The sequence below is a fragment of the Rutilus rutilus genome (genome assembly GCF_951802725.1).
Source record: "Rutilus rutilus genome assembly, chromosome: 20".
NCBI lineage: Eukaryota > Metazoa > Chordata > Actinopteri > Cypriniformes > Leuciscidae > Rutilus > Rutilus rutilus.
Genome location: NC_140225.1, coordinates 28,812,606 through 28,840,089, shown reverse-complemented (window position 1 = coordinate 28,840,089; position 27,484 = coordinate 28,812,606). Strand labels below are relative to the sequence as shown.

General features: G+C 37.8%; 2 protein-coding genes across 2 annotated transcripts in view; one reads left to right on the top strand and one right to left on the bottom strand.

Moving 5' to 3' along the window:
• The window catches only part of micu1 (mitochondrial calcium uptake 1), a 153,397-nt gene extending 145,583 nt beyond the window's left edge, over positions 1-7,814 (bottom strand). Inside the window, exon 1 of the mRNA XM_084390941.1 lies at positions 7,404-7,814. The gene's annotated coding sequence lies outside the window, so the exon portion shown is untranslated. The remainder of the gene's footprint in view (positions 1-7,403) is intronic.
• The window catches only part of mcu (mitochondrial calcium uniporter), a 92,092-nt gene that overhangs the window by 30,839 nt on the left and 33,769 nt on the right, over positions 1-27,484 (top strand). The window contains exon 2 of the mRNA XM_084390942.1: positions 6,299-6,412. Within this exon, the coding sequence (XP_084247068.1) occupies positions 6,299-6,412 (114 nt within the window). The remainder of the gene's footprint in view (positions 1-6,298; positions 6,413-27,484) is intronic.

Sequence of the window (27,484 nt, the reverse complement as noted above, 5' to 3'; positions counted from 1 at the left end):
TGACACACTCATACGGGGTGTACACATTCAAAATAACATATTCCTTGCCAATTTGTTTTAAGTGTATAGTTATACACCAGTCCACTTCAAGTCTTATTATGTTAATGCAGGAGTCAAGTTTAATAATGTTCAGGAACTGTGTTAAAAATACATTTTAACCACTGTTCGTCCACTAAAGAAGGCCAAAAAAAAAAAAAAAAGGGGGTTTGAAAGCAGAAGGAAAAAAAAAAACTGTCTCTTCAGCATGGCAACAACATGCTACTAAAGCAGGTCTTCTTCATCTTCTTTAGTAGAGCTAAACCAGGCCTCACTCCCTTTTTTTGCATATTCCGTTGGCTGGGATTATTTTAATGAGTGACATTGTGACTTCACAAGATCTGGAAAAAGCATGTTGTAGTCCCAATGAGCCATTTGTTGTAGTTCTTGAATAGTGCATTCTGTTAAAGAGAATATCTTCCTGTGGAGTGGACTTTGAGCTTTGTAACCTTGCAGATCGGTTTATGCTCAAACAGCAACATTAAACACTAACTAAAGTTGGAAAAGTGAAAAATCATAATAGGACCCCTTTAATAATCTTTTTTTTACTGACAAGCTCTTCAAAATCTACCATAGCCCCTTATCTCTGAAACATGACAAAATGAGTTTCCTCCTTGTTTTATTTTCAGCTAAGATGTCGATTGGCAAACATGCAAAGTTTATAATCTCAAAATCATTAAAGACCTCCTGTGGTGATTTTTTTTTTTTTTATGATGTTTGTCTATGCAGTGTTTAATATGCATTAAGACAAACCATGTGCAAATTCATAAGTCAACACCATTGCTGAGTGTTTTCTCCTTAAAACTACAATAAAAAAAAGTCCGTCTCGAAAACGTGGTTTGAAATTGCCGGTCTTTCTTGGGTCACAAACTACCTTGTAACCAATCACGTCAACGTGTCGGTGGGCTTTAGCAAATCATTAACTGCTGAGAAGCCAGGTTATTTTGGTATATTTTTCTGTTAATATGTAAAATCTTACTTTTATATTACTAAAAATATTACTTTTATTACAGTAAAGTTGACCGAGTGGATCTCTGAGCTGGTGTGATTGACTGACTGGAGGCGGGGCTAATTTGCATATTCATAGATCCGCATACTAAATTAAGCATTAGAGTTATATTCAAGCTATTTAAAGGCATTTAAATATGTCATTCCGGTGATCAAAGAGGAGTTTTAAGGGATAAAATGATTGACCACAGGGGGACTTTAACAATTGAGAAGAGTTCAGGGTGTTTTTCCCCCGTCCTTATTCAGTTTGGTGTATTGAGGACCTAAGGGGTCCTTGCAAATATCTCACAGCTTGGTCCTTGTCAATTCATGATGTGCTCATCCCTAATAAATTAGTCTGCAAATCAATATTTAACCAGTTGCTGAGGCAATATTTGCGACTTCTTATTTTGTCACTTTAAACTGTGACTTGCCTGTGGTTTAAGCTTCCCACAGTGTTTTTGACATAACTGTCAACAACAGACCATTTTTTCCCCTGCCTTTGATAGCCAACGTTTTAGTTACCGTTTATAAAAATATATTTTAGCTGTTCAAAACCCCCTAAGACCCAATTGCTTTTCTTTAGTCTGCACATTTTGAATCTGTCAGCCTGTGCTCACGGTCACTGTGTCTACAGGACTCAAGAGATGAAATGTCCATAAAATCGCTGTCATTGTGCTGACAGAAGAAAACCAGACAGCTGGATTGTTGTTCTTTTGATCTTTGGGGAGAAACTTGTCATGGTGCCGTTAACAATGGCCGGCTAATAAACCGGAATGCACGTGGTTGCTTTATGACAGTTCTGCCGTTTGGCAAGATGACAGCACTCTACAGGGCAAAATTCAAAAGCCAGTGACCATGACATGATATTTCATCCCTTCACAGAGAGATAACTTCATAACTTTGTGTTTCTTGGAAATCCCCACCCAGCATCAAGTCTCAGGCAGTGATAAGGAGAACTGCTGTGTGAAGAAGATATCTGGTCGTATAAACACACAGGAGGAAGAGCAGCTCTGTTTTTGCTAGATCGGCATGACTGAAGAGGTGGCAGATTATTTTTTCTATTTTGTGAACAATTTTAACTTGTTTATTATCCTAAGTCGAACCTCTGAACCGCTGTTCTTTTTAATCTTCTCGCATATGAATCCACGGGGTACAATTAACAAATTACACTAAGCATGCACTTTTAACCTCAGGTCATCGTAAACAATTACCGCCAGTGTACTGGATTAATTGAAGTATCACAGCTGAGCACAACACTGGCTTTCCAGCAGACCTCTTACTTCATCTGAATGGCTGGCACAATAGATTCACCACATAAACATGCTCTATAACCTTTCATGCAACATTAAACCTTTGAGTTGTCAATAGGACTTCAACTTTCATTGTCCCAGCATATTTATCTTCTAATGGCGGTTTAATGTCATACAAGCAGAAGTACTGTATAGACCTTATATAGCTGCACTCATTGCGTTCTGTCTTCCGGTTTGTATTTCCACAGCATAAAGGTAAGATCTTACGGATTTATGAATGAACCGCTTGTTTTAAATTCTTCCCGGTTTACTGAATTTTATTATGACGTCTGCTTCAAACATGATAACTTCCGTTAACTCTACAATAAGTAAATCCACTTCACCAGCTAATTACTCTTCGACAGCGATGCTATAGAAATATACAGAGCTACCGCAAAAACTGAAGTTCAAAGACCACAACAGCGCTTCTACAAGTATTTCTTTCCTCTCTTATTACTTTCCACCTCTGCTGTAACTGCAATAAAACTATAACTAGTTTACTCATAACAGAGGTCATTTATAATTTGAATGTTCTGTTGACTATAAGTAACTTTGCAACTATATGTCAACTAACTCTCATTAGAGTATTAGTAGACTATCTGCTTAATATCTACTAACACTTTTTGATGTTCCCCAACAGACACTCTACTGACTAGAAGTAACTTTGCAACTACATGTCAACTTATTCTAACCCTAACCCTACCAGTCTACTAATACTCTACTAACACTCTAATGAGAGTTAGTAGACATGTAGGTGCAATGTTACTTATAGTCAACAGAATGTGTTGAAAGGACCATCAAAATGAAGTGAAACCTAATGTTTTTGTGCATAATCCACAGATACATTTTGTAAGTATTGTGAAGAAATTTAATGTGTTTTTTTTTTTTTTTACTGATTATTTATTTTGCATCACTCCCAGGTGTCTGAAATGACCAATTTAACGTTAGTATGAAACGGAGCTTGCGATTAGTCTTTTTTCTTCCCCTGTAGTGATGTGTAAACAGCTTCCTGAAAAAGAACAAATGTAAGGCTGGACTTAATTTTGTCCACTGGGAATTAACTGGATCGTTGTCATTTACTATTGCTGCGATCTCATGTGAGTCAAGCGGATTTGAATTTGTTCAACCAGGATGGTTAATGATGTCACGCAGGTGGTGGAGTAATAACTACTTTTAATGAAGCTGTTTGAGATCGAATTAATGTTAGATGTTTTGCTATAAGTTACGGACATGGCATCTGAGGACTATTTCTCCTTTGTCTCAGTTATTTTTCTTTATTTCCAGATTCAATCTAGACTCATTCATATGCACTATAGAGCATGTTCGCACACTCTTCAAAAACTGTGCTTTAGATCTTGACAAACTAAAAGATGTAAATCACATTTTTTGTGTATTCTTCTAAATAAAAGATACAGGTTGTACTGAATGTCAGCTTTTTTTTTTTTTTTTGCTCAAGATAAGGATTTATTGAGTCCACATGTCTTGCAAACAAGAAACTATGCTTCTAACCACAGGTCGAGATCTGTCGTTCCAATCACACTTTGCGATTGTTCGATGGAACCATGGTTTCGGGAAACACCGACTCGTTGAACTATGCTGATAACGACGGAACTTTTGACCATAGTTGGCTGATGATGCTTTCGGGAAACAGATTCGTGCTTGGCAGATTGAGAGAGTGCTTGCCATTTTTGAGTGCAATATGCAATCAGATGGTCCGTGAAAAAGACTGCAAGTATGATGCCTAATTGTTGAGACTACAAGAAACTCCTTGACTATTATATTATAAGTGGATGTTGCAAAAGTAATGGAGATTTTGATGAGACGATTTGAAAGAGGGATATCCTCACAGCCTTCAAAGGGCAGGGATAATTGGCGCTGTCATGGATGAGTGGCTGAGAGGTTCACTCATGCTTGAGACTGTGTCAGTTCAACAAAATGATTAAGTTGCTCGCATTGACTGTCCTGTCAGTACAGAGCAGTCACTACTCCCTGCTTAAACACTGGTGACACAGCGTGTTTTAAATTCCATCTCTGGCTCTGCATACACAGGCCTATTATTTTCTCTCTATTACTTTCTTCTCGTTCCTGAGGTGATGGACATGACACCTTTTATCTATCACTCTGGGAGATGTACAAATGCACTGCAGAAGTCGAGAGTGAGATCTATGGGCTCGGCGCCTGCATTAACTTAAGATGAGAGCTTTGCAGACATTTGAGTCCTTGACCCTGCTCAACCCGTGCTACACCTCGCCTACATATTCCCTCACATCCACACTCTGTCCCCTGCTGCTTTCTGCCTCTTTGATGCGACATACCACCTGCATCTGTCTGTAATGCTGAGCTTTTGCATTATTAATTTGTAATGTGTATAACTGGCTGTAATGTGATAGGGAACAGCTGCTAAATGTTGAGTAAAATGAAAGGAGGTGTATATGGTAGGGTTGTAATAGTTTAAATTTCAGTTTGTATCAGAAAATACTTGGTACATTGCATCAATTTGTCACAATGATATTGTAGATATTAATTTTTCCAAGAGCCTATTTTACTACACTTAAAAAACAAAACAAACATGATGACACTTTAAAATGACAGACACAAAATTAGCTTTCTCAGATTTTTTTTTTTCGGTTCTCTCTCTCCTTATAGTGCTGCAGTGATGACATAATATTGTTGGCCAACCCGGAAGTAGCATTTTTTTCCCCCTCAATAAAATAAAATAAAAATGAGGACTTTTTCATTCGTTTTGGGTTGCTGCAGAAAATAAGCTCTGCAACCAACGAAAGTTTATGATTCATACACCGTTTGTTCGTCATGATAATCTTCACAAATGAACACAATTTTGAATCCTTGAATTTTGAATGCTAATTTCATAGAATATATTTCTGAGCTTTACTGAAATAACTGAAACTTAAGTCAGGCTTTTGTTAGTCTCACGTAGCCAGATTATCGATACCGGTTCCTGAACGTTACTTTTTCCGATACCAATTTCATTAAATCTGTTTAAACAAGATTATAGAACATATGACCTTAAAAAAAAGGACTCAAAGATTCATATAGACCACTGGGGGGGCAGAATAAGATTGGCGCATAGGACTGGCAAAAGTAGCCTAATGATTATGAATGCGTCGGGGAAAAAAGAGTCATTTTAATTGTTTATTAATAAACTAGTGTTTGGAGTCAGTGGTTCATCTCAGCAGTATAGCGCCTATGGAGAGAAATGCACCTTTCATTTGGATTACATAATCAGAGAACATTTGTTTTCGATTTGAATTGATGCGTTTAAAAGTAGACATTTCAAGCTTTCTATATGCCTATTTCTCATGTCTGTGAGGCAAGTAGCCTATACGGCGAGTTTCAGTTCATTTGTGACGCGCTCCAGTTCGTCTTGCAGTCGAAGATGGAGCAACTTTCTGCTCGTAAGTTTATTCCGTGCACTGTCAAGTGCTTCGTCAGATTTGTCGTGTTGTCGGTCTTGGCAGCAATTATCTTGTCGCAAATATTGCATCGCAGGCTGTTGGCATAGAGCCTGGTGAAATGTAGCCACACTTTTGATTTTTTTTTTTCACATCTTTATCATCTATGGGGGTTGGGATGCTTTACACACTACAGCCTCACGTATGAGCCACGTCTCTGAGCGTAACCGGCATAAACTAGCGTTTTTCCTTGATGCCTTTTCACAGCCAGTCATGCTGCATGCTATCCATTTCTATCACTTATTTATACATGGTTACTTACTGTATATATAGATTACTGTTAATATGATGTTCTCTTATAAAACAGTGTTCCGCAATATTTCAAATCGATATGCCCCTTCCAAACTCACATCTCAGCAATTCATGTATTATATCGAATTTCATGTTTCCCACCTGTGAATACAGCTTCGCTTTCCACTTGAAGGGCACATTATTATTTTATTATCATTTCTTGTACTTGAACATCTCATTTTCAAAGACTGATATTCTATATTTCCTCCTTTCCTTCAGGAGGCGCTGTCCATTTCCCTTGGAAGTCACCAGACTGTCAGGAGAGCACACGGTCTGAGAACAGGTGCCAGGTCTGCTCTCTTCTGCCACCCCAGTGCCACTCTGACAGCCCAGGTGAGTGTTTCACACATCGTGATTTATTCACAGTCTGAGCTACTGATGCTTGAGAAATGCCCCAAATGCTGACCATAAGCCCTCAGTCTCTACAGTACATTTTTGATTTAACATCATATACACATACACAGAACTTGGTTCAGAATACAGAACTTGGAGGGCGCATAACGAATGCAAAATGTGTGCTCATGTACCCTCCTTCTGAACCACCTGCAGTGTTGTGGACTTCACACACTGGACTTCAATATCAGGCTGCAAATCCATATCAAGTGCATAATTTCTGAATGTTTCCCCATGGGGTGACATCTCCTGTTTCTTTCTCCAGCTTATTTATTTGCTCCAGCCCGAAAAGAAGCATTTAAAACTATAATTTAGTATTTTTGTTGAAGCTATTACAGGCTTTACTAATATAGACAAAAGGGTCACACTTTAGTTTAGGGTTCAGTTATCACTATTACTAACTATTAACTATGACTTTTGCCTCAAACTCCTAATTACTTATTAATACCTACTAACTTATTAATAGTAAGTTAGGTAGTTGTTAAGTTTAGGTATTGCGTAGGATTAAGAGATGCAGAAGAAGGCATTAAGATGTGTTTTAGAAGTACTAATGAACGGCCAATATCCTAGTAATATACATTATAATATGCAACTTGTTGATAGTGAGAATTGGACTCTAAACCAAAGTGTTACCGACAAAAGTGAACTAACTTTTCCTTTTGAGATAAAACTTTTTTTCCCCTGTGGAGGAGCAGCTGGTTAGGCGTTGACAGTGCAGTTTAAAGAGCTCAGATCCATGTAAAGACTAGTTGCATAACGTTGCATCATAGTTGCATCATTTCCTTTCCATTCATTTCCCTTTCTGATCTTCTCATACAGTCGTTGTATATTATATACAAATGTTTAAAATGTACATTTATTATTAATTATTTCCAGGTTGTTTTTACGAACAACTTTATGAAGGACCGAAAAGAACGACTACTATTCTTACCTCTGGTAGTAAACAGCATGTCACAGATGCAGTTCATAGACTGTACTTTCCTGGTCTTATTATGCTCAATCCATCAGTGCATGTTATTCCAAAGAAAAATAATGGTCTTTCATCAAAATATAAAGCCCAAAGTAGCCTTTCAAAGGATTCTCCATTTGATGGTGTGCATCAACGCAGGAACTCGCCAGTTGTTCACTCGCGAACAACAGCCATAGGTAGTGTTGTGCAAAAAATTCAAGGCTCTTGTGTGAGCTGAGTATACGGAGTATAAGCCCAAAGTATACTTAATTTTTTTACGCGTACATTAGGATATGCATACAATGCGTGCGAGACAAATTTCACCATGTGCATGTGTTGAATGCTAAGCATTTGTGTCGAAACTGCATGCTGATGGCAAAACTTAGATAACACACACTGTACCCATACCCTAGTATAGGCATAAAAAACAAAATACACAACAACTTGCTCCACCCCTGAAATTACTTTCCTCATTGGATGACATCATCAAGCCATTTTTTCACAATTCGGTCAATTCCCGATCAGCTCCCTTCAAACATTTGTAAAATTTGGTGCAAGTTGTCTCATGTTGACTTCATGTTAATAAAACACTATAATATTAATTTCAAGGTTTGAGTGTTTATCTCTAATGAATTATGATTCATATCATTGATTCAGACTCCCAGAGGCTTTTTATTTTGCCGTGTTCGTGAAGAGCAATCCAAGCATAATCGAATTGATGTCACCTGTAGCATGATCATTTCATCCTGGTTTTTACTCATTGTAATTCCCATTGGCAGGAGATCAATTCAGCATCTGCCCCGAGAAACATTAGGATTGTTTTTTCCTTCAACACTAGTTTGGTTTGCAAAACCAGTGAGGCTTACACACATGATATTAAAACATCCCTGTAAGGGAAAGTGTTCACATCTTTCAAATAGGGATGCGTATCATCTTCCTGCCAGTGTCTGTGACATGAAAAATGTATGATCAGAGGAGGATATTTGTTGTGTGAGTGCTCGACGTGCTTCTTGCTGGTGCATTAGTATGATTCTCTCTCCGTGTGTGTGTTTTGTTTATTGAAATGGGAAGAAAGTGTGACCTTTAGAAAAGTCCCATTTTCAAAGTGTTGAGTGTGAAATGGAGGCGTTCTCTTTCCTACCCGAGGGATTTGATGAAGGAATAGATTATAGCGCATTATCAACCTCTTTAGGATAGTAGAGGAAGGGTGCCAAGACTTTCTCTTTCTCTCCTTTCACCTTTTTATCTCTAGCTGTGTCTTTACTGCTGCAGAGTGTGTGTTTTTATAGAAAGAAAAGAGCATGTGTGAATGCCGGCTGTAAACCTCTTTAAAGTCATTTAAACCCATTTTAGTTCTGTAATCTGATGTATTTCCAAGTGAAGCAGGATATCAGAGACTGTATAAAGGCCCCCGAAATCCTCACTGCTTTTTCGTTCTTCTGTTTGGGATAAAAAGAAGTCCGAAATACGTGAGCAGGGATATACTGTTAGTGAACATCCTGGCGTCGTCCATGATGTTTAGATGAACATGTAAATATGTGCTGCACGTTACTCTCAATAACAAAATGAACTCGTAACAAAAATGACTGCCGTGAGATAACAGCAGTTCAGAAAGCATCTGATCATAGCGATGTTGATGTTTGCACAAGCTCTGCATATATACCACTGTATACAATAGATTCTTTAAAGCAAGCAGCTTTACAGTATTAAACATGAAACAATTAGAATTGAAACTGCATTTTCTACTATAAAGTGGCTCTCCACTGGTAATGTTTTTTCACGATTTCCACTTTAAAGAAGGCGGAGCCACAGAGCCACACCTACATATTATGTAATCGCCAAGGACCAATGGTAGTTTGTAGGTTTATTTACCTGGCAGAGCAATCTGAACTGATGAAACGAATACGAAACAAACACAAAACGAACTTTGTTTTGGCCTCATTTGGTTCAAAATGACATCACACGAGATTTAGCTTGAAGTATATTAGGGCCTTAAGACAGAGATGGTCCACCCGTGCATATGGGATAAATCGTAAAGTTCTGCTAAAGTTCTACAAATGTATCTAGTAGTTACTCATGAACGTGTGTGTGCATGGACTGGAGCAGCCTGAAAAAGTTGTGTGATTTGTGCTTAAAAAGCACTGTTTCTGATACTATATGTGTGCGTATGTATGTATTATAATAATATAATATCATATTTGTCTATCCACACCATGTGCGACACAGCTACAAGACAAAATCAGTTGCAAACTGTATGTATGTGAAATGCACTGCTGTTTTGCACTAGCAAATAAATGGATAAGTACATAATCAAACTGAAAAAAGAAAAGAAAAACATTTTAACGTTGTTCAAAATACTCAGTGACTGATGCAAACTTAGTCATGGAATATATGGATTAAAAATACACTTGTTTGTTCACACAGTTCACAGTTTGAACGTTCTTTTGAGTTATTTTCAAGATCTTAAAAGATCTCCATTGTCGCTTTCATTGTCTATTAAAGTTATGCGCAGTGTTATACAAACTCAAAAGAAACCATTGTAATATCATACAAAACATAATCAGTACCTGAGCTGTCAGCTGTGACGTGGCAGAAATAGAAACCATCCCAAAAATAGAATCCCCTGTCTCTCATTGTGTAACGCTGTTGCTTTTGGTTAGGACAAAAACTCTGATTAACATAGAAAAGATACATTTTATCGTGCGCTGCGTCTGGTTACGATACAGTGTAAAATATACAGGAGGAAATGTTTAAAAGTGTGGGTGATTGGAGGTGAAACATGTTAGGATATGATATGATTGGGTAATAGTTTCCTCGCCCACATGTCCTCAGTTATATCAGCAGAAAAGTTTAAACCAATCGGATGGTTGCAGCTTAACCAATGGCATGAGACAGAGGTTTTTTTTGTGGCAATGCAATAGAAGAACAATTTTGGGTTCCCCAAATAACCTTTCTGTAAACCGCTCTTAAAAGAACCATTTTTATTCTTAGTGTGAAGAATATTTGAATAATCTGAAGAACCTTTTTCCATTATAAAGAATCTGCACATTGGAAAGGTTCCATGGATGTTTAAGGTTCTTCGTGGAACTATTGATGCCAATAAATAACCTTTCTTTTTAAGAGTATATCTGACCAATAGCAGATGGAGGAAACCTCTTTGCAAATAGTAATTATTATGCATGGTACCTTTACTTTAACTTGCTCCATAAGATGTTCTTTACATTGTTGTTCTGAGAGTAGTTTACCTAAAGCGGTAGAAGTCCAACCACTCTAGTGCCTCTTGCTGCAACACTGAGAATACAACACATTTGTGCTCGGATGTTTCAGAACAATAATGTGTGAAATAGCGTTTGCATGGCTAGAGGGTTTTGTGTTTAAATACCTGAGTAGATGATAGGCTCAGGGGTTTGTTCAAATGAAAGCTGTCGTGGAGTTATTTTCCCAGTCTATAATATCATGCAAAAATAGTTTTATGAGCTTGTTCAAATGTATAAACTTGGTTGTTCCACAGTGTATTTCCCTATTAAAAAAATATCAAAAGATTAGGCAATATTTTGACAAAACTTATGTTCTAGTACATTGTATAACCTAATTAATAAATCTCTTCTAGGCTGCATGTCTCGCTCGGTGTCTGTGCCTGTCTTTCTCTCTCTCTCTCGCTGTCTCTCTATCTCTTTCTCTTCCTGCATTGCTGTATTGAGGGTCAGATGCTGCATCGATTGCCCTGAGCTGCAGCTCTCTTCCTCCACTGACAGGTTATCTCTCAGAGAGAGAGAGAGAGAGAGCTGTGCTCAGCATTATTCTCATATGGACGTGATTAATCTCTCTCTCTCTCACACGCACAAACAGATCAGGAATTACCCCAACAAACAACACGTCACTTTGAGAGAGATGCCGGATAGGTTAACTGACACAGCCATAAAGATGAGGGGAATAACTGCATTAAGAAAATGGACCTTTCGCTTAGACCCACCCTAATGGCACTGACCATTAAGAGCCTTAGTATCTGTTGCTTTCTGACATTTTCTTGATGTTACTCTTATCTAATGTATGTTAATTGAAGTCTTGTGTGTTCGGATTCTTTAAAAAACATTTTTTTTGAGAAATCATGCCTACACTCTAAAGAAAATGCAAGGTTAAAAACAATATAATTTGGGTAATTCAGACAACCCAGTGTTAGATTGGGTTAAATGTTAAATGCTGGGCTACATTTTTTAATTAACCCAAGATAGGTTGTAAATTAAAATCACTAGCACATGTGGAATGACTACAGTAGGCAACAGTAATAATCAAAAGATTAAGAACACCTAAAAATGGACAAAAATATAAGTAAACGCAAAAAAAAAGACATACTCACCAGTGTTTGCTGAAATTGCACGTCATGCTGAGAAGACCTATTTCTATTGGACCTTTAGCCACCTGAGTAAAAACACCCCATCCATCAGACCTGGGCTGTGTTTCTCAAAAGTATCATAAGCCCAAGTATAGATCATAGAGACCATTGATGCCAAAGGTTCTACGAACAACTTGGCTCACGATGCTTTTTCTATTATTAAGCAAGTAAAGAATGTGACAATATTTACGTGTGCCAAATACAAAATAACCAGAAGAAAGATATATATATATATATATACTACTAACAGCCAACATTACAAATCCATTCCAATAACTCTGATATGTGTATTTGTGTGTGAGTGTGTGTGTGTGTGTATATATATTTACATCAATCTTGTGAATGTGATGCAGTCTTTCCTGAGAGTTTTAGTTCAATTTTAGTTCCATATTAAAAATCAGTGAACATGCAAATGGACTGTAGTCGAAGTGCCATCCATTCGTTTCGCTCTGATTCAACGCATTCAAACATTCCAGTCTGCTTTTTCTTCTTTTTTTCTGTCTTTAGGGAAGCTATATCAGAATTGTGCAGCTGCACACACATGCAGCTTAGAGAGACCATTGCTCTCTTCAGCCATATCTAGCACTCTTCCACAGTTTTCTCCATGGAAGAAGCCTGTTTTTCTACACTCGATTGTTATCGTTCTTATACGTGCAGGCAGACACTCTGCCTAACAAGAGAATAGCAACTCTTGCTTGAAATGAATTGGCCTCTCATAAGTATATGCCGTGAGCAAACATGCTTCAGTACTGAGTCCAGAGAGCCCTATCAGAAACACCATTTAATAAGATTGCTCACATTGTCACTACTGCTTGAATCAAAGACGGTTCTAGTTTATAGTCAGATCAGTTCATATGATCAAATGTTTTTTTTTGAAAAACAAAGTGCAGCACAACAGAGGTTTAGAGCCCTGTCATACACCCTGTGCAATGCAGCGCCAGGCGCGACGCAGAAGTGTTTTTTGACAGTTTCAGCCCGACACTGTTATCATTTTCACGTCCTGCACCACGTTGTTTAAAGCTACACTGTGTAATTTTTTAAGTTGATTCTTAGCAAAAAACACTTTTTTTCAAAATATGTGATATGTGCTCATTCATGTGTAATTACTTTTACCAACTAATCAAGTATTCTCGTAAGCGTAGAATCTGCCATTTAGAATACATACGAGCGAGTCGCTCGAATGGCGGCAGCCATGTTGCGCCTCCATCTTGAAAATACATTAGCCAAAGAGGGACATACCTGGAAATTCAATCTTCGCCTTTCGCGTTTTGACACTCAGTGGCACCGTGACGAATGCGAGGGGGAGATTACTCGCGACTGCCGGCAGATTTGAAATAATACGGCCACCGTAGGAGTTAAAAAGCCCTCGGAATGGGAGGGGCTAGAAAGTAATATTCAGTTGGTAGTCATAAACAATTTCACCGCTAGACGGGAGAAAATCCTACACGGTGTAGCTTTAAATAGCAAATGCATTTGACACCCATGGGTGTCAGGTCTGAAAACGAGGTGTGTTCAGGCACATTGTTGGCGCATTGCTATTTTGAGGAACTGAAATAGACTACTCCATTGACCAACTGGAACCTGGTCTAAAGTCAATGGCGTGATATTTTTTTGTTATTTAAAGAGTGTGTTAGTAATAAACACCTATAGGCGGGTCCACAACGTGTCTCGCTTTAACCTCGCGCACGAGCAGATCCGTTTCCTCGCTATAGAAGCGTTCAATTTTTCCTCTTGCAAATTCCGCCATGTAAATAGCGAATCTGCCATGGCGCCAGCGCAACTGGCTTTTAAAGGGCATGGGACATGAAACTTTGATTGGTTTATTGCACGTTACGCCCAAAACACACCCATTACTCATTAAGAGAATAGATACAACCCTTTTAGACCATGCGCCAGGCACGCCGACCGTTTTTCACGTCGTTAAACTAGTAAACTAGCAAATGTGGATTCGGACACGGCCTAACTGCACTTGCGCCGTGCGCTTTAGACCATGTGCTTAGATTGTTAAAATAGGGTCCTCACAGTTGAAATTAAATAAATGATAACATGGATGAAAACATTTGTAATATTGTGTGATGTTATGTGACCGAAGTGACTCTCAGAGCAGCTCTGGAGATGAAGTTCCCAGGGAAAGCATGACAAGATAAAAAGCATACCTTAAATGCAATGTAAATCACTTTGGATAAAAGCGTCTGCCAAGTGCATACATTGATGTGCATGTCTTGATTTTAATCCCAGACATGTCTGTGTTGTCCTCGCACAACTTTCAGGATCAAGTAATATTAGTGTCCTCTGAGGAATCTAATCCCATTCAGATAGGAAGTTGGAAATGTGGTATATTGCTTTTTCACAATGCTCTCATTTATTCTGACCTTCGGCAAACTGCACACTATCTAAAGCTGAATTTCCTCTGCTCCCTCTGTTATGGATTAGACCTTTTGAAAATACTGAAGAAGAGGAGAATAATTCACAAAACTTTAATAATTCAATCATTTATTTAAATTTTAATAATAGTACTTCCCTATGAAATGTTTTATTTTTTTTCAGAAATTCTGTGTTGTCTGATCTAAATTCTGTTTTATAATTTAATACAAATACATTATTAAAAAAGGGTTTAATAAAATAAATTCAAACAAAATGGAATTATTATTTTAAAAAGTAATCAAATAAAATTGGAAAAATGCTTTGAGGTACAAAGTACAGTTTAAATTAAAAGAGACAAAAAAAGTGTTATTTTTTTCAAATGAAAGAAATAACATATATATTTGATATTATTTGAAATAATATCAAATGAAAGGGTGAAATGCTGGTAAAGTGACACTCAGAGCAGCTCTGAAGATGAAATTCATGTATTCATATCCTCATATATTGAGATGGCAGATGCTGAAAACTTGAGCATGTGTAAAACATGCAGACTTCATACTAAATAGCAGTCTTCTTGCCAATTTTTATTTTATTTATTCATCCAAATTTTGCCAAATTCCTCGACTTTCCACAGTATACAGTAGGGCTGCAACAAACGATTATTTTGATAATCGATTAATCTAACGATTATTAGAACGATTAATCGACTATTCATCGATTATTTCGCCGACTAATCAGTACGTTTGGAACGATTATTCAGCCTTTTCAATTAGTTAAAACACGGAGTTATACATATTCTAACTATAATATAAAAAAAGAAAATCACTTCAGCTTTTGAAATGGTTGTTTTAATGAACTTTGAGCAACTAAACAGGTCATTCTCTTTAAGTTTTCAGATTTCTGTCCAACTCAAATCACACACAAATGCTCTCTAAGCATTGTTTAAATATTCTGTTCTCAATAGAAAAAAATAAAAAATAAAAAATATCAGCTGCATTACAGACACACTTAAACTGCAAACAATTATTATAAGAATCTTTTTTTTTTATTTAAATTGATATGACAATTGAGCTGAGCTGACAGAGACATTCTCATTCACCTTTTAATTTACAACTATAAAAAATTAACTGACATGATATTCTTCATAACATCTCCTTTTGTAAGTCTTCATGAATATGTAACAAAATACAGGCAAGGGATAAGACTGTAATAACGTTACCTAATAGAGCTACAATAATAAAAACAGCCCTGACTCCTAAGCTCGATCAAGCTTTATTCTATGCAAAAATGAATCATCACATTATTATATTACTAGTGTTAATATTATTGCTATTATTAGTAGTATTGCATTCTCTAAAAAGAGATTTACTGCTAGTTATTTAGCTTCAGCTGGAGAATATTCACCTCTCACCGGCTCGTCTCGTGCCGGGTTTTTCCTCTTTAAGTGTTTTAACATGCATGTTGTGCTCCCGTGAAAAGCAAGTTCCGCCTTGCATGTATTGCATACGACAGCATTCTTGGTTTGCAGTTTTGTGAAACTTTACACACCTTACTAGTTCGTATTTGTTTGCACTCCGTCATAATTCGCGCTGTGTTTTCTTCTACCACAATAGCATTTGTAACGGCTGCATTACACTCTAGCGCTACAGCGCCGTAGCGGTCAAATCGCGATATTGCAGGCCCTTACATCAGGTCACGTGGGATCAGACGACTACTCGACAACAAAGATATTTGTCGACAATTTTTTATTGTCGACGTTGTCGACAATGTCGACTAATCGTTTCAGCCCTAGTATACAGTAAATTCCACTTTTATGACTGGATTCATCTGCGCTTTCTGCATCACAGAAAATCTAGGGCTCTATATTTGAAATAGACTGTTCTTCTATCTTTCACAGACGTATTTTGTAGTGTGAACTTCTCCTGTTCTTGTTTCAGAGATGCTAGCAGGGCCCAGAAGTTGAAAAGCCCCATTTTAGAAACTGCTGTTTTGGCAGTCAGGTCTTTTTTCGGCCTCACAGCCCTCTCAGTCCCGTCTAACCTTTCCTGTCTTAAAGAACAGCGTTCTGTAGAACTGAGGAAATCAAGTTACTACTGCAGAGCGAAATGAGAACACAGACAATCCAGTTGCTCGTGGTAATTTCTGCATCTGCTTCAATTAGATTAGTCTGAGACATGTCACATGGAGAAAGTGTTGTTTAAAGGTGCCCTGAATTCCTAAGACGTAATGCTTAAATAATGTGTGATACACTAGAGGAGGACGTTTGGAGTGTGGGAGTGTGTGAAGAGATGCATCACATTCTGTCTGTCACTGTATCGTACTGTACAGTATTGTACGTCAAGGACTGGTTTCATCTCTTCAAAAAAATTGGAAGGAACATTTTGGTTCTGGTCATGTTTTTTCAACATATGCAGTCTTCTTTGCATGAAAATACTCTGGCAGTGTTTCCTGCAATGTTAAATTTAGGTGTGAATAATTTTTTCATTTTTATTTTTTCAGTGAATGAAGCTCAAGCGGTGTAGTACAGTTCCAAAACAATTGACTCTTATGAACCTGTTCTTTTTAATGAATCTGTCAATGACTCAAGTCAATCTCCAACTCCGGATTGATGGCTCTCTCACTGATTGAATAAGTTGGAGCGGTTAGTGATTTACCATTAGACATTTATCTGACTCAATCATTTAACCACAGGTCATTGGTTTTGACCATATTTAACTCGAAATGAACCAAGAACTGCTACTGTGTTGAAGTCAGCATGAATGAGAATTCTCCCCATCTATTTTTCTAAATGCATTTTATCTATCTTATTGTGAATAATTCATCCACGATTTATAATCAAAATGTCATATCTCTATATTTCCAGAGAAATGACATTACTCTGGTGACATTTGCCAGACCTTTCCAATAATTTAATCCACTTAAAACCTCGTCCTTGCTTACAATCGCCTGCATTCAGATCTCTCTCCATCCATTCAACAATTGGTGTATTGAACCAGGTCCCCTCCCTACATTTTTTTCTTTTTAGATAATTTGTTTAACTGAGATGTACATCACAATATGGAAGAAAAGATGTCTCACTACTTCCGTTTCATCCCTGCTTCAAACCAGTATAATTTGTAAAAAAACCCAAAAAAAAACACATTTGTTGTTTAGTAAATGGACATGGGGAGAGTTGGCGGGTAAATTATACATGGATCAATGATATAGTTACGATTTCCCTATTGTACATCCAAATTATGAGTCAATCAAACAAGAAAGCACACTGTTGTAGCTTGCATCCTCAATCGAATGTTTCAAATCAGCAGCAGCTGGCAAACCTTCATTCACTCTCTATTACCAGACAGAACACCTGGTTATTGGCACCCGCTTTTTTATTCAAATGGTCTCTTTGTTATATATAATGTACTATTATAGATATTGTCTAACCACAGCTGCTGAAATCAGAAACGGATTGTGGTACAGTTCGTCAGGAATCAGCCCATGATGCAACACAACAGCAACTAACTAAGCAGCAGAGTTAAGCTCAGACAGTGTGAGCATAAGGTTTTATAATGTTGTGTGTGTTCAGTGTGTATGCCAGCTGCCAGACCTCCCTGAGTTCAGAGCGAGGATCCTCTTTTCCAAGGGGCATGAGGTCTGGCGCACACATCTGGCTTGCATGCAGCCTTTCTTTGCCTGGGATGATGGTGTCCAATTTACAAACACACATTCAGTTGAGCCAGCTTGTTTAATGATTTGCTACAGAGATGCAAATCATACCACTGTAACACAACATCTTAACCAGGAGTGACACTATAAAACTGCAAGAGTTTATCATCCTTAGCAACTACGATAAGCGACCAGACACGTTGTTGGTAGCTTGGTTTCTTTCTTCAGCTTTCATTGCTTCCTGGTTAAAAAGTATGTATAAAGGCATATTTTGTTGTTTATGGTACAATGCTTAATCCCAGTTTAATGCTAGAGAGAGCTATAATTTCATTCGGCAATCTCACCCTGTCAAAGTTTGATTACTTTATTAGAGATGGAAAAAATCCACACTCTAAATGGTAAATGCTTTCTCAGAGCGTTAAAGTGTTTTTGTGGTGGTGAAGGCAACCGTGTATTTTGGGCTCTGTTTGTGATACTGAAGCTGCCTGGAGATTTTCTTTTTCCCTGTGGAAAACGGGAAGATAATGTTTTTTGGCCCCATGTGATCTGAAAACCCATCAGAGCCTACAGGTAGACGGCATACACGCGTTTAACAGCACACATACACAAACATTAGACTTAACTGTGTTTGCTAGTGTTTATATCATGATGTGCTGTACATCAGATGAGTGAAGTTTGGTGAAAACCAGCATCATGACCAACAGTCTTCATAGGAAAGGAGCTTTTAAACTCAATTCGGATGAGGTAAATGTGTGTTTTGCAAGCATACTTGGTGATTTGAATCCCGTCCGAACACCCATCTTTGATTTTCTCTCACTCTAACAATGGATTAAATTACCTATTGTTTTTCAGCTTTTAACTCCTCTGAGAATTAGATAGAATAGAAATAGTTAGAAATGATAGATTAGATTAGATAGAATTTTTTTCAGTTTTATGTTCCTTTTATTTTGACCATAACTAAATGAATTTCTCGTTGCACTTGACTATACATTTTGTCAACTCATCATAGACTTTTTTGCTAACTTTTTGTGTAAAATAACAGTTACATTTGGTGCTGTTGCTGTGTAACATTAAAATAAACATTATAATTAATAAGTAGAGTTTGTATATATGTATTTATTTTGTATTCTTATTTCCATGACCAGAAATGGCTGAATAATTGTAAAGAGGAAGACTGTTTGAGCACTTGAATTGAGTCTTTCCCTTCGGTTAAGGATCAAATCTTTATGTGATCTCCTGGGAGGCGTGTGTGCCAGAGAGGAACGGCATCATTAACAGAAATGGACCGCAACTGTGAATTGAATAGATAAGATTTGATTTTAATGGCACCATATTTTAGTGATGTTACAGTGGAAAGTTTTTTTTGTCTGTTTTTTAGATAGATAACCATGAACCCGGTCAATACAGAGTAAATCCATTTGCGCTCGTTCAACCGTGCAAAATCTTTGCAGTGAAAGAGTGAAGCTGAAGTATTGGACGAATATTGATTCAGCCTCTTGTCTCTTAGGAAAATGAATGGGTCATGGCATTTTAATCTTTGATCCTGGTTTCAGTGAGCTTGCAAAAAACAAAAACAACAACAAAAAGTCATGAATATCCCTGATCGCTCTTGGCCTATGAAACCCATGTGACTGTATGATCATTGATTCGCTTCAGTGAATCATGTTTTTAATTGTTTCTCATCTCTCCAAGGAGCTTATGTTTAGTTTGTGTGTGGTTGTTAATTGGAAACTCTACAGATTGCATTAACTATAAGTAATACATTTGCAACTGTTGTGATAAGGGTGGGTTTTTAGGATTCAATACTGTTAATGAGTAACAGCTTTCACAAACATAAAACGCAAAACCGGTGTCCAAAATCACATACGACTAACGATCCGTTAAAAAAGTATGTTCTTCTATATATAATGAAGTGTTAACGGATTAGTTCACTTCAGAATTAAAATTTCCTGATAGTTTACTCACCCCCATGTCATCCACGGTGTTTATGTCTGTCTTTCTTCAGTCAAAAAGAAATGAAGGTTTTTGAGGAAAACATTCCAGGATTTTTATGGACTTATTGGACGGTTATCAACGGTTTAAAGGTCCAAATTGCAGCTTCAAAGGGTTCTACACGATCCCAGCCGAGGAATAATGGTCTTATCTAGCCAAACGATCTGCCTTTCAACGTGATTACGTAATGCGCGGCGCATCACAGCTGGTTCAAGACGAGCATTCTTGGTTAAAAAGTATATAAATGTTTATTTATTTTTTTATAAAATGACTGATGGTTTGGCTAGATAAGACCCTCATTCCTCGGCTGGGATCGTGTAGAGCCCTTTGAAGCTGCATTGAAACTGAAATTCAGACCTTCAACCTGCTGATAACTGTTGAAGTCCTCTATATGGAGAAAAATCCTGGAATGTTTTCCTCAGAGACCTTAATTTCTTTTTGACTGAAGAAATAAAGACATGAATATCTTGGATGATGAATTATCAGAATTATGAGTAAATTATCAGGACATTTTAATTCTGAAGTGAACGAATCCTTTAATGAAATTCAGATGTTCTACATCCGCCATGTCGTTACTGTCACGTGACCTACGCCGTCAGTTGCGTCGCTTCACCGCCGATAAGAAATCCTCTCCCGTTGCCTCATGGGATGGTAAAGTGTCCATTGAATTCGCCTACTGTTTATTATGTATTTGTTCATACTTCTCTGTTGGTGTACAGTTTTTCACAATCTCTCTAGTAGCGAAGTATTTGATTTTGGATGCAGCGAATGTCTTCCATAGCTTAATTAAAAAGAAATCATATTTCACACTTGAATACATTTTTTTTATTTTTGGCTGACTGCTCGAAGTGCAAGTTAATATGTTGCCAGATTTTGCTGGAACATTCACATTAATTGTCTTAGTGATCAGGCAAACTTGAATTAGTTCACTATGCATGAGACTTTAGCAATGGATCAGATGTGGCATTAATGCATGTGCAGGAATCACAATCGTGGGAAACGTATTGTGTTCTTGAATGCTACTGTATATTTTTGGCAGTGTTGCGCAAGACTCTCGCGGATTGTCATGACGACTGCAAAGTTCAAAGTGCTGCTTCTGATTCTAGCCACTGAGGAGTATTTTTACATCAGCTTTAATGTGTGATTTAAACCTTTTTTCTTTTCTTTTCAAGTGCATGTGTGTTTTATTTATTGTAAGCCATCTTCAGACACCATTACTCCAGTCCATTGACATGAACATTAAATTACTACAGCTTTGGGAATGAATTATGAGACTTCTGGAAAACTCCACAAACGCACATTGTACGTCATGTCCAAGCCTTTTGCTCATTTTTATTAATAACTATTTAATAAGTCTTTTGGCTGGGTGATATGTTAAATATTCATGATGTATTCGCACTGATTTTGCTCATGTTATAAAATTAAGCAAAATGATGAATATCTAAATGATTTAATGAGCTATTTATTGGCCATTAGTTTTCCTAAAGAGTGGTTTCACAATCCTTTATCTCGTGAGTATAAGATATGAGAATGAGCGTTAAAGCGGAGATGTTTTAGTTGCGTCTCTAATTTAAATTTCAATAAGAAAAATGGTCTTAGTAAGTTGAATTTTATTTCTATGAATCAGTTTAATGACTTACTAAAACTGACAGTTTAAACAGTCCCTGTCTGACATGTATTTAATTTGTTTAGTAAAATTGTGCTTTATTTATTTATTCTGTGTATTGGTGCATATAAATTAAAACAATTAAATATAATTTGTACTTCTTTATATTAATCATTACTTGGCTATAGTGGTATTTTTGATCTAAATGTTTTTTTCTTTTGATTTTGATTTAAAAAAATCATCCTTTTAAAGTTGTTTCTGAGCTGATAAATGCATACCAAAATACTTATCTGATGTCAAAAGGCAAAATATTTGCAGTATCACCCAGCCATACTATATCCTCACTGAGGACATGAGCCACAGAGAGAAGGCAGACAAGCAGCGGAAACTTCAACAGAGGGAAAGCAAGGGCTAATTCTCTTCCTCCCAGCCCAGTCGCGCCCCCTAGCCTAGCGGACCCTGCCTTGGCACTGGAGACGCCAGCATTCAGATACATAATCCATCAGCATTTCCACAAGCAAATATCATTCCTGCAGAGGAACGCTTAGCTGCATGTCTCCAGGATAGGAGGCCATTGTTGTAGGAGCCAACCCTATCTCACTGAAAAAAAAAACAATGTTGCGAGGTGACGATTTAGTATGAATTTGTATGATGTGAATCGTACTAAAACATACAATTAGAAAAAAGCAAGCATGAAGGCCCACCCCTAAACATACCCATCACTGGCCGTAAGCAGATCGAACGAAAACATGTGAATAAGATTGTACGAATTCATTCGAATTAGCCACCAATTCACCAAACCGTAAAACAGTTGATTTGCCGTGAGGTTGTGTTGTAGGAGCCCAAGATCCTCCAGTGAGTCTGTTGCTGGGGTTGGTGTGCACATATTTGCGCAACTGTCACTGAGAATTCTCCAGCGAGTCATGTGTGAGGTTTGTGTGGTCGGGTTACTCGCTCTACTCTGAAGCGTATGACCATCTGTCTCTATATGACTCATTGGGTCGGCAGTGCGCTCATTTCAACATGGAGAACAAATACATGAAGGCAGTGGTGGTTGGATTTAAAAAAAATAGGAGGGGGGAGGGGCGCGGGCGGAAACAAACTGAATTATTAATACAGAACTGAATGTTGGCTAATTGTTAAATAACCATTTAACAGTGATAATAATGTATCATTACTGCTTAGCTAAAAATGGAAAATTCTGCATTTAAAGCATAAGGTAGGGTTGGGCAATAGCCAATCAGATTTTTTGGGCTAAATGGCGATGTATGGTATAATCTCAGTATTTACATTTTTTTTGGTTCCCAATTCTTAAAGTAATGATTTTTAATGCACAATACGAGATACCGGCCAATTAGGATTTTTATTTTTATTTTAATTCTTTTTGGCATCGATTAATATTGGATGTTTAGTTGTGCATGCTCACTTGAAGTTAATATTGAAAAACAACAACTTATAAATCAGTACCACTGTTAAATGTAATCTTAAGAAAATAAAATAAGTTTTTCATACTTTACATATAATGTTGTGATGCCTAAATTCACTTGTAGCATTTTGTTATATTTATTATTTTTGTTAGTAAAAATTGTATAAACATTTTTCAATTTCAGCAGTAACACTTAAAATAATGATCAACCTGTCAATATCAGCCAGAACTTTTAATATCTGTGTATCCCTAGTAATGGAACATTCAGGGTACGTTCACACGACAACAATGTTCTAAAAACGTTTTTAAAAACATCTAAAAACCTCTTGCGTTTTTTTGCACACAGGCAAAACGATCCCCGTTCACACAGATCTGCCAAAGCGATTAAAAACGTTGTATTACTCTACCAGGCCACTAGTTGGTGATGTCAGTTTGTAAAGAAACACTACACGTCCATAGACTGAAGCGTATGATGTCTCCGCTTTCACAAATTTGCGTTTTTCTAGTTTTCACAGAGACGATTCTGTTATGCTTTCAAAAACTAGCACACTTTGAGACATTGTCAAAAGAAAGGAGCCCAGAATCTGAAAAAAGTCTATTTTATTTATTGGTTGAATGACCTGCTATGTTAAAAGTGAAGCTTTTGCGTGTCACAACCGGTCATGCCTTTTAGGAGGAACAGTTGGATTTAAATGCGTGAATAAGCCCTCTAAATTGTGTTTGTACAGAATACAGAAGTCACTCCTGAAATTGTGATAGTTGTTTAGTTTGGCTCTGCACAATCTAGGCTACTCGGATTGAATGTAAATTTGGTTGTCACTGTCTGATCAGAAATTCCAGTCAGAAATTGTAGAATGTGGTTGTCCTGTAAAAGACCAAACCCTAAATACATATTGAACCTTGCTTTGTTCTGTACACACAAAGGATAGACAAACGGTTTGGTCGTGCGTGTGCGTGTGCGTGTGCGCGTGTGCGTGTGTGCGTGTGTGTGTGTGTGTGTGCGTGTGCGTGTGCGCGCGCCAATGTTGGGAAGTAACTAACAGAAGTAACAAGGCTACAACTGGGCATCTTTTAGTACTGTGACATCTGTTGGAAAATGTGCAGCTTTTTCCAAGCTGTTCATTTCTAACAAGTGCCAATATGCGAGATGCTACACTGCTGCTTTCATTTCACGTTGAATTGCATACAGTGCAGTGTTGATATTGTTAACTAAACTATTACAAATTGTTTAAAGGAATTTAAGTAAAGCTGGAATAAAGTTGAAGTACAAGTCAATGATACATTTCATTCATATGTGAATCTCTGAGGCTAGTGATGCCTCAAAACACTCCAGTTGAATAGCCGTGGTGATATATTATGCACAAAATTATTTTAAATTTCTCTGAAAATGACCTCTGATGCAGCCTAGTCGTCACAGATTCACATGGTAAAGAGCTGAAGTCGTAGTTTAGGTGTTTTTACTATGTTCGGTGTAAAAATGTATTCAGTTCAGTGAAGTGCAGTGTGGGTGAGTGCTATTTGTGAAACTGTAGTACTGATGACGATTTGTAATTAGAGTAGAGCTCTTCAGAAACATGATTCTGGCTTCACATTTCTCTAAACCTCGCAATCATTTATGACATCATTCTGAGTTTATAAATATCTGTCTGGTTTAGTGTGTCTCCCTGCACTGAGAAGCGGGTGTAAAACATTGACCCAGTTGAACCCAAACAGGATGATTCAACTGCACTGGCAGTGCAGTTATTAATAAGTAATTTCTTGCGATTTTAATTTATTTGATGTATTATCAAGTAATTTTCTTTATTTCTTATATTCTCTGCAATACGCAGACAATCTTTTTTTTCATAATTCATTTCTCAGAATTGACTATATCTTACTGTTGTGAGTGTTTCTCATAATTGCTGCTATTTTTCATAAATGTGACTATCTCACGATTCATAATTGCATCTTTATATTGCAAAAATGTGAGTTTCTAGTTATTGTGAATTTATATCTCACAGTGTGACTTGGCTTATTATTTTAAAGTGCCCCTGTTATGCTATTTTAAAGGTTCTTAATTTTGTTTTGGAGGTCTCCTACAACAGGTTTACAAGGTCAAGAAACGCTTTAATTTTCTCATAATATACATTGCAGCATCACCTCTTTTCTCACGGTGCCTGAAATGGTTTGATCAAGGATTCTCTCTAAATCCCGCCTTTCCGAGAGCGTACTTTGTTCTGATTGGTCAGGTGGCCCAGTCTGTTGTGATTGGTCGACCGATCAATTTGAGCCCGAGTCCTAATCCGTTTGAAGTGCATGCAAAGTCTTCTCAACATGTCGACAACACGAACCAAACTCTCCTAGGCCTAGGCTACAATTACAGTGTTTGAAGGCAGTCAAAGTAGACGTTGTTTGCTGGCAGCCAATAGCTATGTTTCTGTTACCCTGTTTTTAATGCGCGTTTTGAAGCATCACCTAAGAAACGAGACGGAAACGCCACATTTCGAAAGGAAAAACCAGAGCCCGTCTACGGAGAGCCTGCCCACTCCCTATTAAGTCCAATTGTACCGAATTTTGGTTGTAGTTCCACCAGAGTTCCACTGGGGGCGATCGCCATGAGTGCAAAATGAATGGGAGTCTATGGGGCTAGACGGCTAAATGTGTCTCTTTCACCCGATTGCCGTTGAGAAATCTCAGATTTGAGTGTAGATTTTGCAAGTTCAACATGGGTTATAGGTCGAAAGTTGAATGAACGAGTACTTATGTCCTTTCGATTTCTTACAGGTTGAGTTGTTGTTGCCCATAACACATTCTGCTAATGAACGCTGATTGGTCAGTGAAGGACTGATTACGACCAGAGATACCGCTTGATGGCATCGTGGCATCCGAAGCGGGACCAGAAACAAACAAAACAAAAACTCGTCTAGCACGTGTATTTACCTGTGTCAGCTGTGTTGTCGATGCCTCGAGAGAAAACAAAGTGCAGAACGCGAAAGCACCAGAGTGAGTGAAGGATTGCCGTAAAGCAGTATCTCTGGTCGTACGATGTGTATGACGTCATTGACACTTTAAAACATTTTTTTAAGCAAATAAGTGACTCTAAAAAAATCGAACACCCAGCAATGTGTAATTTCTTTGCTTCTCCTTTCGAATACAACATTCAAATTACTAGACAAAAAATTATATCCTGAGAAAAGTGGATTTTGGTTGGTGTACTGCCATAGACCTCCTTTCATTCTGCACTCGTCCTGTGAGCGCCCTCATATGGAATCAGAGTGGAACTGCAACCAGTTCAAAAGCCGGAAGTGTACTGAGAGTGAAACTTCTCGCCATATTAGACATTCTCTGGAAAAACCCTTAATTTGAAAAAAAGTTTTTACACTTGCTTTAGGTGGTTTTTGAAAAAGAGTTCATGCGAATAATGGTAGATGGAAACACATTTGACGAATAAATTCTGACGTAGTGAACATTAAACACACGTGACTAATTTGCCGTGTCCTCATGATGGGAATTCCTATTCCCTAAAAAGAGCCAGATCATTTGGCTCAGCTCAGTAATAAAGAGTTTACTTTTGTTTACGGTGTGTGTGTATATATAGTATACAGCTCTCAGATGGGAAACGACTCTCACAGTTCACTTAAAGGAGTCTGCTCATAGATTCACTGTTTCCACTGATGGTGTTTTATTTACTGTTGGTTACTAGGTTACCAATACCACTGTCGTCCGCTCGAACAAGCTGATTGGAATGCACATATTTCTTTTCTTTTTTTTGAACTTGGAGAATATTTGCTTCACGTTTGGATGGAAACCCAGCTAATGAAGACCATAGGCTAGCATACAAATAATTTAAATACAAGAGATTTCAATGGAAGCCTCGCACAAATATTATAATATTATAAGCATGGCGTGTGTGTTACCATCTCATGCTCCCCTAATGGACGTGTTCATAGCAAGCACCAGTCAGTGAATCACGTGTGGCTATTGTGTGCTGTGTGAGAAAGACCCAGATGGGTGTGATTTTCTGCAGTAATTCTACAAAGTGCTGCAGCACACACTGATTAATGTTACAGGCATTAGAGTGTGTAGACGTGTTAAGGTGTTTTATTAACACCGCTTGTGCTCTTGCGTTTTGCACTAGCCACATCCTGTGTCGAAATCCTCACGTGCACGTGCATGCGGTGTGAAATGCATTTTGCTGAGCTGTTTCAGCGCAGTGCGGGGGTTGCGGGGGTAGCGGGGGCGTTATTACATATCAAACAGGGAAACACTAGGATTCAGAGAGAGAGAGAGGGAGGGAGGGAGAGGGATGCCTGCGAGAGGAGAGGCGAGGGGTAACCCTCCTTTCCAGGCAAGGGATTCCACCACTGCAGTAATCATGTTTCCTGCAGTCTCTCTGTGCTGATGCAGATTTCCCACGTGCACACGCTCTTACAGACGTGTTCCCTCAGAAATCCTTTCATCTGACTCCAGTCATCACGACGCACTCTCTTGCTCTCTCCTTCTGTCTGTACTGAACCGCTCGGGTTGTGCTCTTGCATTCAGACACAAGAGCTGCAGCGGTTGAGACACGGTTTTCAAACTTGAACTATATTTTACTTTCAATGTGAAATAGATTGTTTCCAATAATAGTTTGTATACACCCGTAAATTATAAAG